The following is a 12,567-nucleotide window of genomic DNA, read 5'->3' on the forward strand; positions in this document are numbered from 1 at the left end:
TGATAATAGAAATAATTTTATTGTTATAGAGAAAACAAATTGGAAATTATCAAATAATATCTAAAAAATTATAAATGTATAGAACTACAAAACTTGCTAAATTTAATCACAGGATTTGTCTCTCTACAACAGAACTACCACCAGCGTTGCGTTTTACCTGCCAGTAACTGTCTATGTTTTGTACTTGAGTGAGACTCCTCAAGAATTCTTCATCGTGTGTGATAATCAACAATTGGAAATTTGATTGGTTTTCCCTACTGTTTATAAGTTCAGAAAGGGCATCACTCAAGCTCGATATATTCGCTTTGTCAAGATTTGTTGTCGGTTCATCTAAGGCCAAAATTCCACAATGAGAACTAAATGTTTCAGCTAGTGCCAAACGGATCACTAAACAAGCAAGAACCTAAAAAATAGTAAATAGTAATTATTATCTAGACTATCAAATATATATAAATTACAAAGGTCTCTCTACTTGAAAGTTCTTTTGGAGCCATTTCGCAATCTTTTTGTAGAATTCGACATCAGTAAAGGTCTGTAACGTCAAGTTCTTTAATAACTAAAAACTTCGAAGTGCGATTTAGAGATGATTTGGCATTTGAATATCTGGTCGTGAGTGTTTGAAGTATGGCAATAGGGATGACGGTCCAGAAAATCATCAAGACTAACTACTAAGATAACAATTCCTTGAAATTCAATAGTGAAGACAGTTCCACAAGGAGTGGCTGACATAGTTTCTTTGAGAGTTAAAGGGAGCATTGATTTTCAAATGGACATGACTGGTAAAGATGCAGCTGTAGAGATCTATAGAGAGTGTGTCATGATCGTCTGTCTACGGGAGTCGTGATCGTCTCATGTCGACAGCTGTGTTGAAGGTGGAATAGAAAGGCATGATTTCGATAAGTAGCTGACATACAGTCATTCCAAGAGGAATTTTTGTATAATGGCAACAGTGTAACGACGCTAGATATGTTATTCTTCTTTCTTTTGTAACTTAGCCTTTGTAAGAAGTCATCCTGAAACTGTTCAGAAGAACTTACCGAGCATATTCCAAGGCCTTAGATTGGCTTAAAATTCAACGAACAGCAGGAACAGAAATGGACACAATTTGAAAGAAATAGTAAGTGATTATGAAAACGTCAAAATTATAACTAAACTTCTATCTCTATGTTTAAATATAAATCAAATTCCAGCAATACAATATGCTCCAAGAATCAATAGATTCTCTTAGGAATCACGAGCTGAAGATTCGAATTGATACAAGGAAATGGATTAGCTTCCGTAGATTTCTTTCCTTTGGGGACATCTTAAATTCTTTTTTAAAACACAATATACTGATATCGATAAACTCTTATCAAAATGATGTGCCACTCGACACCCTTCCCCATTCAAGGTTTCAAGGGTATATTCATTTCAACTGTCCACCTTGAAAATAAAAATGCCTTGTATTTATTGTTTCCTAATTTTATTTATTACTATTTATTCACTAATAAAGAATTTATGAACGCAATGAGTATATGTTGAAGATCATATTTTCTTTCAACTTACCTTTTGACCGGCACTACAGCGTCCCCGCATGTCAAGCTCTATATTATTTTTCACCTGAACAACCTTGTATTGATAAGTCCTACGTCTACCAACTCCTGATGTTGTACTTTCATCTGTTTTTATTTCAATGTAGTCGATATCATTGCCCCTACAAAATTGGAACTGAGTTCACTTGTTTTATGTGTACCTATATAATAAATTATTTGAATCAAGATCAACGGCTGATTAAGAATCGGGCACACAAATTATTGGTAAATAATGCTACAAATAGTTTGAAAACCAGACAATATTTTTCAACAATTTATATATTCAAGGTGTCGCGAATAAGAACCGACACAGAGCAAAGGCATATTAAGAAGTCCAAAATATGATGATTAGTGGCAATTTACCTGTATATCAAGTTGCATCCCTGGAAATTTAAAGTAGGACAAAAAAATCTATTTCTTTGCAACCCTTTAACTTAAAAATGTCAAATTAATGGTTTTCACAGTGGTAACACTGAATTGAACTGCTTTCTTGTCAGGAGTAATCTGTGCAGGCCACTTAGGTTGCCGGATGCGTCGAACCGAATGAACGAATGATCTCTTTTTACACTTTTAATAAAGTTATCTTGTTTTCTGATGAAATAATAACGAAACCAAAAAAGTGAACCAAATAATTATTGCACTGTTTCAAGTTTGTTTGCAAGTTGATCATAAATTCGGTTAACCGGTGATCTAACCTAACCTACTAAATAAATTACTTGATAACCATCTTCTTAGTGAATTAAACTTGAAAACATGTAAGTACACAAAATGAATGATTACGAGGATATATTGAAAAATTCTTAGCCTACTATAGAACCAAACAAAATTTCAATGTCAAAATATTTTAATACTCAACATATTCTCCTCTTAATTGGATACATTTATTACAGCGAACTTGCAACGTCTCTAGAACTTTCAAAAAAAAAATGTTTCTTCTTGCTCTGCAAACCAGACCTCCACAGCTTTTATTACCTCCTCGTTGGAAGAAAATTTACGACTTTTTAACCTTTTTTTCAGTCGAGGAAAGAGATGATAGTCAGACGGAGCCAAATCTAGTGAATTAAAGGGGTGTTCTGGTAATTCAAACCCTAAATCACGAATTTTTTGCATGGCAACATGAGATTTGTGTGCAGGGGCATTGTCCTGCAAAAACAAAATACCTTTGGAAAGCTTTCCGCTTCTTATCTGTTTAATTTTTTCCCAGGTCAGTGATATCAACTAGTAATCTCCAGTTATTTTTCTACTCTTATCCAAAAAATCAATCCCAAAAAACTGAAGCAAGAACTTTTCCAGCAGATTTTTAGACACGGAAACTTCTTAGGTCTTGGAGAACCAGAGTGTCGCCATTCCATCGACTGTTACTTTGTTTCTGGATCATAGAAGTGAGCCCAAGTCTCATCCATAGTAACAATTCGGTTTAATTACAGAACTAACTAACTAAGTGTGCCATTTAAATAAATTGAGATTTTGTTAGTGACAAAATTCAAAACTTATACAGTAAAAAAAGACACCCAGTATGATTCTAGATTCGAAAATCTCGAAAATTCATTAAACCTAAGTTTTGTGTTTAAAAATTCATTTTGCAAATGATGCCAGTTAGCCTCATTTTTATTTAGCTCAATTTTCCAAATATAATATCTCGTAAACCATGCGGAAATCAAATAAATCGATCTTATGAAAGTTACTTTTGGTTTTATCACTAAATTAAAAAAAGCAAAAAACATAAGGTGTTCATTTGAAATTCAAAAGTTAATGTTTGAAGATTCTGAAGAATTGGGATACCCTGTGTAATCCAAAAGTCAATAATCCTAAAATTCCTTTAAATGCAAAGAACTGATAACTCTTACAGGTTTGTAGAGGAGTATTTGGGTCACATTATGTGTAACACCCTGTACAATAAAGGTTAATTTGTTATTTAATATTATTAAAATTATTTGTATGAGTGGGTGAGGGGATATATAGTTCTGTTGTTATTCGTCCAAAATTGCAGCAATCATTACTAATTTTCTTATCTGTCAAGTCAGTGAAATGATGCTGACGTTCTGTAAAATGCGAATCAACCTTAAAATGTGTTGAAGCTATAATTTATCTTCTAAACCAACAGTTTTTGTGTTAATTCATAGAAATAGAATAACTACTTACCTATAAATAGTCCTCCATAAACTTTTAATCATTCTATTGATCTGAATCATTCGTTCTTCATGAAACTTCAGTACAGATCGTTCTAGAATATCAGCATATTTTTTCAAATCATCTAAAGCGAGCACATTGAGAGTATAATTATAATAAGTTTTTTTATAATTAATATTAGCAGTTCTATATTCCGGTTTTCTTAATATCTCTTCCAATTCATCAGTCACATGCACTATTTCTTCCATTTGACCATTGAGAGTGTTTATTTCTCTTTGTTTTTTATTTATTTCTTCAATTTTTTTTTGTTTTTCCTCAAAAACTTGACGATAATTGAACCCCCCAATTTTTTGCTTAATTTCTTGGATGGTAGTTTCAACTAATTTTTCTTTTCTTGATATCTCTCTCAGTGTCACATTATCTTTCAAAGCCCGAAAGAAACTTTCTCTTTTAGCTAACGATTCCTTCTTTTGGCTAATAGAATCTAGGATCTCAGTTTTATTTTTCTCTAAATTGCTAACGATTACTTTTAGTTCTGCTAATTCTTCGATGCCTTTGGCCAATTTTTCAGAATTTTTTAGTCTTTCATAGTCTCTTATAATTTTTTGTAATTTGAAAATGTCACTTAACGAATTCTGATTAGAATTAAGCTTAGTTCTGGCCTTCTCTTCAAGTTGTATATTTTTTTTGTTTACATTATTTTTATTTTCAATACTGTCTTTGAGTTCTTTTTTCTGGGATACAAGATTTAATCTCAAGTCTTCTATTTCTGATCGCAATCTTGTTAATTTTTCGTTATATTCTTTATTTTGAATTTCCAATAAAGGTTTCTCCTGAACCAATTTTTGAATATCAATTTGTTTTTGAACCTCGGTTTGTATTTTCTTATTAAGATCCTGACACCTATCTCTATGTTGTTCCAGCATGTTTTTACTGGTGTCATATCTGAAAATAGATACTTATGACAAAATTATAATATACTTATACGTTATCGGAAAATATTTTGCGCAACATGTAAATCTAGCAGGATAAATTTCAATAAAACTATTAATTACAATAAACTTAACTTTTCCGCTGGATTTCCAGACGTCTTTGAGAGTCCTAATTTTTTGAAATTATATTGCATAAAATAAAACAAGAGTGAGTTGGAGTATAAAGACTTCACAAAATCAGAATATTGGAAGGATAATGTATAGATGATAAAATTAGTCATTCCCCCACATATATTCTTGTTAGCTTCTTATTCACCAACATCCCCATCTTTGAAACTTTATCTATCTTAGAGACTAGTCATCACATCGCCCCAGTCTACCTTTCGCTTGTTAAAGATTGCAATACAAAGGGGCTTCCATGGGACCCTTTCTCTCTCCCATCATTGCTAACATTTTCATGGACCATTTTGAAAATGGAAGTAAAGCAGCAGTAGATAACAGAATGGAAACTACAGGTATAAAAAAGATAAATAAAAATCTAATTGCAAGAAATAGGTGGAAGAGGACACGAGAAAAACTATAATATATTGTTGGAAAGAAAAAAATATGAAAATAATGCAGTGTAAGGAAGTGTTATAGTGGTCGATATCAATGTAGTTACATCATCTTTTTGGTTCTCAATTAAAAAGTGGTGATGCATATATGTCCATGGCAAATGGGATGGGTATTAATTAACAAAGTTCATAGTACGATCTTGGCACAACTATATTTCAAATATGAGAAATGAAATTAAAATCATTAACCACTGTAAAGTCTATATGCTTACTAATTCAGATATTGTTGTACAATAAAATATTATTAGACTTACCTACGTTTTGTATTACTGAGTTCTGCTTTTACAGCATCTAATTCCATTTCATTTTCTTGTCTGGAACGATTTGAAGGGACTTTTTCAATGCTTTCTTCCATATCTTTAATACTGTCGTTGGCTCTTGAAATGTCAATCTGATATTGATCAAAAAGTGTGGCGTCTGTTATTAGATTCTTACATATTTCAATTAGTTGATGTGGTTTCTCTAAACTATGCTTTTCAGCTATAAAATTCCGAATAAAAAAATTAGTGTACAAACCATGAACAGAAATATTGTCTAGAACGTGTTGTTGTTGAACGGGTAATAATATAGTGAGGGTGGTCAATATTCAGAAAAAAATTGTCTCTTATATATATAACATACTTTATTAAAGGTTGAGTGGTACATTGAATGTAATTTAGATAAGAGCACTGTTACTTTTATATACCTGTCCTCGCTAACTCAAGTTAAATTAAAAGGTGGATTCAAGAAACTAGTAAAAACTTCATATTTAATCCTTCAGCTTAGACATGTAGTTAAGCAACTCTAGCACTAATTAAAAAAAGGCAAATAGCATCAGTTATTGACGAATGATCTAGGAAAAAATGAATTGATAACATTTTAAGAATAATGGTAATTGAGAAAAAGTCGAAGGTTAGTTACAAAACATAAGAAAATCATCTATTACCTAAATATTTCAAATATTTAGGATGTTTATCATTTCCTTCTAATACATTTTCTATAGTAAAATGGAAGTTAAAATTTAGGAGAACTATTACGTAAAAAAAATTCGTGGGCTGATGATTTTGAAGCAGAGAAAGATAATTGTGACTGGAGTTTGAACGGCATATGTCATTTTTTTTATTCTATTTTTCTGTCATTCAAAAACGTACAATATATAGTAGAAAACAGCTTTGGCTAACCATGTATCCCGTTAACTAAAGTTATTAAAGTGATAATATGGTAAATTTCTGTCTATATACAATACAACATATTGCCACATCTCACAAATTTTTGAAGTAAAGCTCAACAAACTCTATAATATTCGACAATTAAAATTCAGTTTTTATTTTTTGTATTTATTTCTAAAACTTAAATTAGCCTCCATGGCATTAATTTTTAAATCGACATCGTAGTGCCACTCACTCAATGCAAACTTTGTTAATTATAAATTAATTAATTAGTTAGCATTAGAAACGTACAATTCCATCTACTGGTGATTAATAATCAACCTATTGAGTAACTACGCATGTAGGCACTACCATTAAAGAGCAATGGAACCTCACTGTATAATTAAAATACTGCATAAAGAAAGTAAGACGCACTTTAGTCTGGATTAAAGACCAACACTTCTTAAATGATTTGGTTGGTCTGCGCTACTGTAACGAACCAGGTTCTGGACATTAACAGAAGCATTCACAAAGAAACTTGAAGCCTTTATGTTGTGGCTATACAGAAAAATTCTTATAATTCCGCTTTATTTCAGAAGCCAGACACTTGTCGGACGCTGTTTTTGTTCAATTGTGAGCAAACGCGGCACCCACCTTGCGCACAACTTTCTCATGTCCAAAATTTCAGTTAATATGTGATGTACGCACTTTATATAATGCCTGCTATGTCCGCTAGCTCGCACAATTTCAGTCGACGATCATCCAGTACCGCTTTGTAATTTGAAAATTATTTTTTGTACCTTCGAACTGTACTATTGGCCACAACTCGGAATTTCTGTATATCGCAACGTGAAAAATGTACAGTTGGTGCTGATTTTATACTTTATATTCGCTAATAAGTTTTTATTTGATTTTTTTATTGTGCTCACAAAAAATTTTAGTTATCTTTGTAGGTTTTCTTTTGTTTTAAGAAAAGTTTGTATGATAGTTCTCATATATGTATTGGTATAATGGTTTTGGATATGCGTAATTAAACACAAGGAACAACAATCTTCCATTTAGATAAGTTACTAGAAATTGGTTTAGACGAAAAGAGTTTGTGGGTACGAATCAGGATTATATGAGACCTTTTCTATTATAGAAGTATACCAAGTACCTGGTTTAAAAGTACTCGCGTCAATAATATAAAGTTTATAAAGAAAAATTCAAAGTTCACTTTGGTAGGATCGCATGACCTGAAGTAGTAATTTTTGTTGAGGAGGAGAGGGATGGCAAAGAATAACTACCCACTACCATAAAGAATAAAATCACCACCAACTTACTTTGATTTGAAGTGTAGGTAGGTAGAGGAAGAATTCGAATACATTTCAATGTTTTATTGAATTTCTCGAATGAAATGGGACGTCGAATGAATAAATTAGAAGTGACTACTGTACCACAATAAGTGAACAAAGGAATTTTCAAAATGTTTGAAGAAAAATCTAACAAACCGAATGGCATGTTACAAGATAGAAATTATTTTTTATTGAAAATAAGTATTTGTTGTTGAGACATCTAGGGTGGATACTATGGAACTGAACTAAGCTTACTTCCAGCCTCTGAAGACAATAACTTGATTATAGAAATGCGCGTCAATATAATTATTGGTGTAGTGACTATGTATTTAGTCTGTTGAAACATAACTATGCAGCAAGATTAATTCCAAATATATATTAAATATGTTAAATTTAATCTTGGTCTCATAATATGTGGTAACAATATAATTTAAATTATGTGCAGTTGCATTGAAATTTATAAAATAAAAATGTGAGTTTTGCTCTTGAAATAATTCAGTAAACAACAGTTCGATTTTAATATATTCTGGAAAACAAATTACTTGAAAAACTTTAATATTTATTCCCTTTTTTCAATGAAGTAAGAGAGCTAATTATAATTACCAGCCAACTCCATAGATTTCTCTTCAAATTGTTCAGTAAGTGAACTAATCTCTTGTTCCAATTTGGGTATCTTAGTATGTGTCAATGTTTCTATTTCATCATTAACATTATTCATCCTTTGTAGTTCGTTATGATATTCTTCTTCCTTTTTAAACTCTAATTCAACTTGCATCAGATCAGATGGAATTTTATGAATTTTTCCTTTCAAGTCTTGAATTATATCTGGCAAAGCCGGTAAATTATTTTTAAAATTGGTTTTACATACTGGGCAACATTTTTCTGACTCCAGTTTTCCTACAAATGCTTCATACATAATTTTGGCAGCCGAATATTGCCCTCTGGCTGTCTGCAGTTTTTCCTTCTTTTTATAGCTCTCATTTAAAGTCTCAAGGAAGTCTTTTCCTTTACACAATTCCATAAGTTTTCGTTTATTTGTTGATAATTCTACAAAAAGGACACGTTAATAAAAAAATGTTTATTAAAGATGAATAATATTGAAAAAAGGCGAAATATTTCCATCTTCTGATTTCTTTTGAGATATCACTACAATATTGGTGTGCTCTGGATAAAATGTCAGTATTTACTTCATAGTCTGATAGCTCTAATAGTGAATAACAAACAGTGTTGTGATAGTTAACTCACATTATCACTATTAACAGGTAGAGATAGAACATAGGTTAGATCAAATTAATTTATTTTGAAGAAAGCTACATCTAAGCTGATCTTTACTTTACTCCTGTTAAACGCAAAGGAGGATGATTAAATAAACATTAATAACTAATCTTGTAAATAATACTGACTACATTTGATTCTATCAATTTTTTAAAGATGCAAGAAATTCATTCTTGAAGTATTACTCTGTTACAGCTTTTCGAGATTGTTGTCACTTTGCAGGTAATAAGTCAGGAAGAAATATCTTGGATCAAATTTCTTTTCCACATTTTTTGTCAAATTTTAATTTTTGCTAATGATGTACTTTACATTATATGAGAATGAGATTATCAACCTAGCATATAAAGTATACGAGTATTTTTATGTACATACCTTGTTGATGAGTTTTAAGCATGGATTTGTTAATATCCAAAGTTGTTTCTAAATTGATCAGTTCTTTCTCCAGCTTATTAACAGTTTTTGTGTGTTTATTATATTCTATATCTTGATTATTTTGAATATTCATAACAGAATTTTTCAAGTTATTTTTTGGAATATCATCACCAAATAACTTAGTTAGATTTTGAGAATGCTTCGATTGAATCTTCTTTATTTGACTCTGTTTATTAAGGACTAAAGATTTTTCACTCTCTATTTTTTGTTCAGTTGCATAATTCCTTTGTAACACTGTGTATTCCCTTTCTAACTTTTCTCGATATTGTTCTTTATTATCTATCAAATCTTTTAATTCTTGTATCTCTTGTAATTTTTCATTTTCGCTGAAAGAACTTTTCAGTTTTGTAAGAGTAGATTGCAAACTTTCAATTTTGTCTGTAATATTTTTGAGTTGAGAATCTGATGTATCAAGCTCCTCCAACTTGTATTTGATCTGTTCAAGTTTATTTTTACATTCATGTGTGGAAGTAGTTTTGGAATCAATTAATTGTTCAGACTTGGCATTCTCTTCACGTAACTTATCAATTTGTTTTTGCAATTCATTTTCTTCAACATCATTTTCTTTTTGCAGTTGATTAAATTTATTTTCCTGTGATTTTATAGCATTTGTAAGTTCTCCAAGTAAAATTTCTTGATCCCCAAAATCTTCAATATCTAACTCAATCCTGAGTTTATCTATAAGGCCCCGAATTTCTTCCAACTTCTTTTTATACTGGTTTTGTTCTTCTTTCATTTGACCAATTTTAACTTGTTTAGTCTGGATACTAAGACTTTCATTTTCTAGTTGTTTATTGATATCTTGAACATTTCTTTCTAATTTTCTAATAATAATTTCTTCAGAAGACTGTTCATCTTTGAAAGTGTTTATTTTAGAATCTAGTTCCTTATCAGTTCCAACAAAAATATCTGATATTTCTTTGCGAAGTGTCTCTTGCTGATTGATTAGGCCTAAAAAGGAAGTTATTGGGTAGTAACAGTAAACATAAATAATTAGGATGAATAACACTGTAAAATATAAAACAGAAATACTCTAGTTTACAAGTACCAATGGATATAAGCCTGCCGTGCAACAATAACAACACTAGTTGATTCAGAGGATAGATCGAAGGAAAGCAAACCGAGAGAGAGAGAGAGAGAGAGAGAGAGAGAGAGAGAGAGAAAGTAAAAAAGAAGTACTATTAAGCTATACCACATGTTAAAAAATATTGTCAACAAATATAATAAAAAATGACTTACAGTCTTAGTAAATTGTATTAAGGAATCACTGAACCTTCATAAAAATAATAAGAGAATGTAATGAATCTTTACATTGGTAATATGGTTATAAAGGCACATTAGAAAAAAGAATTTTTTCCAGAGAAAAGTCTCAGTCAAAATTTCTTACAAGCAACTAACAATTTGATAGGCTTCAAGAATAAGAAATCCGAATCCCCTTATCAAACAGAACTCTGCACTGAGGTGTTCTGGATCTTAACTACCGTTCACTTTTGGTTTCTAGCTACCAATGGCATTGTCGGTGGTATTACGAAAATAGTAATAAAGCTTACACAAATGTACAAATATTTAATTCAATAATTAAATGGATTTGCTAGCAACTAACCTTTCTTTTCTTCTTCTTTAGCGGTTAGCTTTCGTTGAAGGGCACCTAGTGATTCCTCTAAATCTAAAATCTTTTTCATTCTGTCTTCCAGGGGTTTCAATTCATTTTCACTTTGTTCAATCAATTTCTTGACTTCATTAAGTTTTTCTTTTTTATCTTCCAGTTTGGAACGTTGAAAATCAACATGATCCTTAATTTCTTTTTTTGCCTTCAATGTATCTTTTATTCCAGTTTTTAAATGAGTCTGCAAAAGAAGAATGTAGATAAAACATAAACAAAATCAAAATACGAGTACATTAACATTACAAATATTACCTCTTTCTCTTTAATAGTTTTTCGTAACCTTTCGACACATTTCTTATATTTGGTAGCTTCAAATATGTCATCAAATTTTTCTTTGAGTTTTTTGGGTTCATCAAGTGGCCATAAAGAATTCTCTTGGTGACAGAAAAGAACATTGTTGAAAATTGATTTTGATACATTTAGAGCAGTACAACAATATGCATCAATATCAGCACACCGGCAAGAAATATCTTGTACCTGATCAGGATCATCTTTACTTCTTTTTCTAATAGAATCATTTACTTTCTTGAATTGAAGAGTACCTGCTGCAGTTTGGGAAACCTGTTCAAATAATTGACTGTTAATGAATGCAGTCTTTTTTTTCTGACAGTTGAATTCAACCCAGCTAAACTCATTATAAATGCAAATCAGCAAAAATTTACTATTCCATCAGTTCAAATAAATTTCATGGTAGCAAACATATTTTGATAGGAGTTCACATGCAATCGAATTTAGTTTTCTAGTTAATCCTGTTTTATCAATAATAACAACATAACTACAAAACTATTACCAAATACTGATCAATGACGTGGTATGGTACACCAAATTTTAATATTTATTCATTTATTTACAAAGCTTTGCAAAAATCAGACATTTTCATAACAATGTAAAATTCGAATTAATAGTTATCAAAGTTTCAATAATATTGGATGTACCTATCTAAGTTACGCCTGTTAAACTATTCGCGACTTTGGAAGTCACTTAAAATTTTTAAATTGCAAATACTGATAGGAATAAATGTACCCATATATTCTTTTGTTTACATGATTAACAAATTTTCCAATTATCGTTTTCCACTTTAGAGATCGATGACAAAAGAGGCTGATGTACATCAATCAATTGTATGTCCTTCGTTTAACACCCGTGTGAAGAAAAAATGCGAATAGAGAAGACATATTAGACTAAATAAATTTACTACAAAAAAATAACAAATTTTTAGATTTTTAGATATTTTTCGTATGACAAATCAACGTAGATTCTCAGTACCTTCTTCTCAAAAGGTGAGGAAGAAATAATATAAATCTAAATTTGCTAAAATTTACATTCAACCAGAATTTTCCTATAAAATGTAGATAGTGGTAAGTTTTCCTATTAACTTTAAATGAGTACATAAAAAAATATTTACATCACAATTTTTTGTTAATTAGTTCCTTATGAAGTATCCTTCGCAATGGTTAAAGAAAAATTTGAAAAAATTTCGGGGCTT

The 12,567-nt window shown here is 30.7% G+C and overlaps 1 protein-coding gene across 1 annotated transcript in view; it reads right to left on the minus strand.

Annotated features, from left to right (window-relative positions):
- Positions 1-12,567, minus strand: part of LOC130902262 (DNA repair protein RAD50) — a 19,626-nt gene continuing 7,059 nt past the window's right edge. The window contains exons 3-10 of the mRNA XM_057814245.1: positions 11,334-11,642; positions 11,019-11,262; positions 9,356-10,366; positions 8,312-8,755; positions 5,502-5,727; positions 3,714-4,646; positions 1,546-1,693; positions 1-403 (exon numbers count right to left, since the gene is read on the minus strand). Coding sequence (XP_057670228.1) covers positions 107-403; positions 1,546-1,693; positions 3,714-4,646; positions 5,502-5,727; positions 8,312-8,755; positions 9,356-10,366; positions 11,019-11,262; positions 11,334-11,642 — 3,612 coding nt within the window. The 3' untranslated portion in view covers positions 1-106. The remainder of the gene's footprint in view (positions 404-1,545; positions 1,694-3,713; positions 4,647-5,501; positions 5,728-8,311; positions 8,756-9,355; positions 10,367-11,018; positions 11,263-11,333; positions 11,643-12,567) is intronic.

This window comes from Diorhabda carinulata, chromosome X (genome assembly GCF_026250575.1).
Source record: "Diorhabda carinulata isolate Delta chromosome X, icDioCari1.1, whole genome shotgun sequence".
NCBI lineage: Eukaryota > Metazoa > Arthropoda > Insecta > Coleoptera > Chrysomelidae > Diorhabda > Diorhabda carinulata.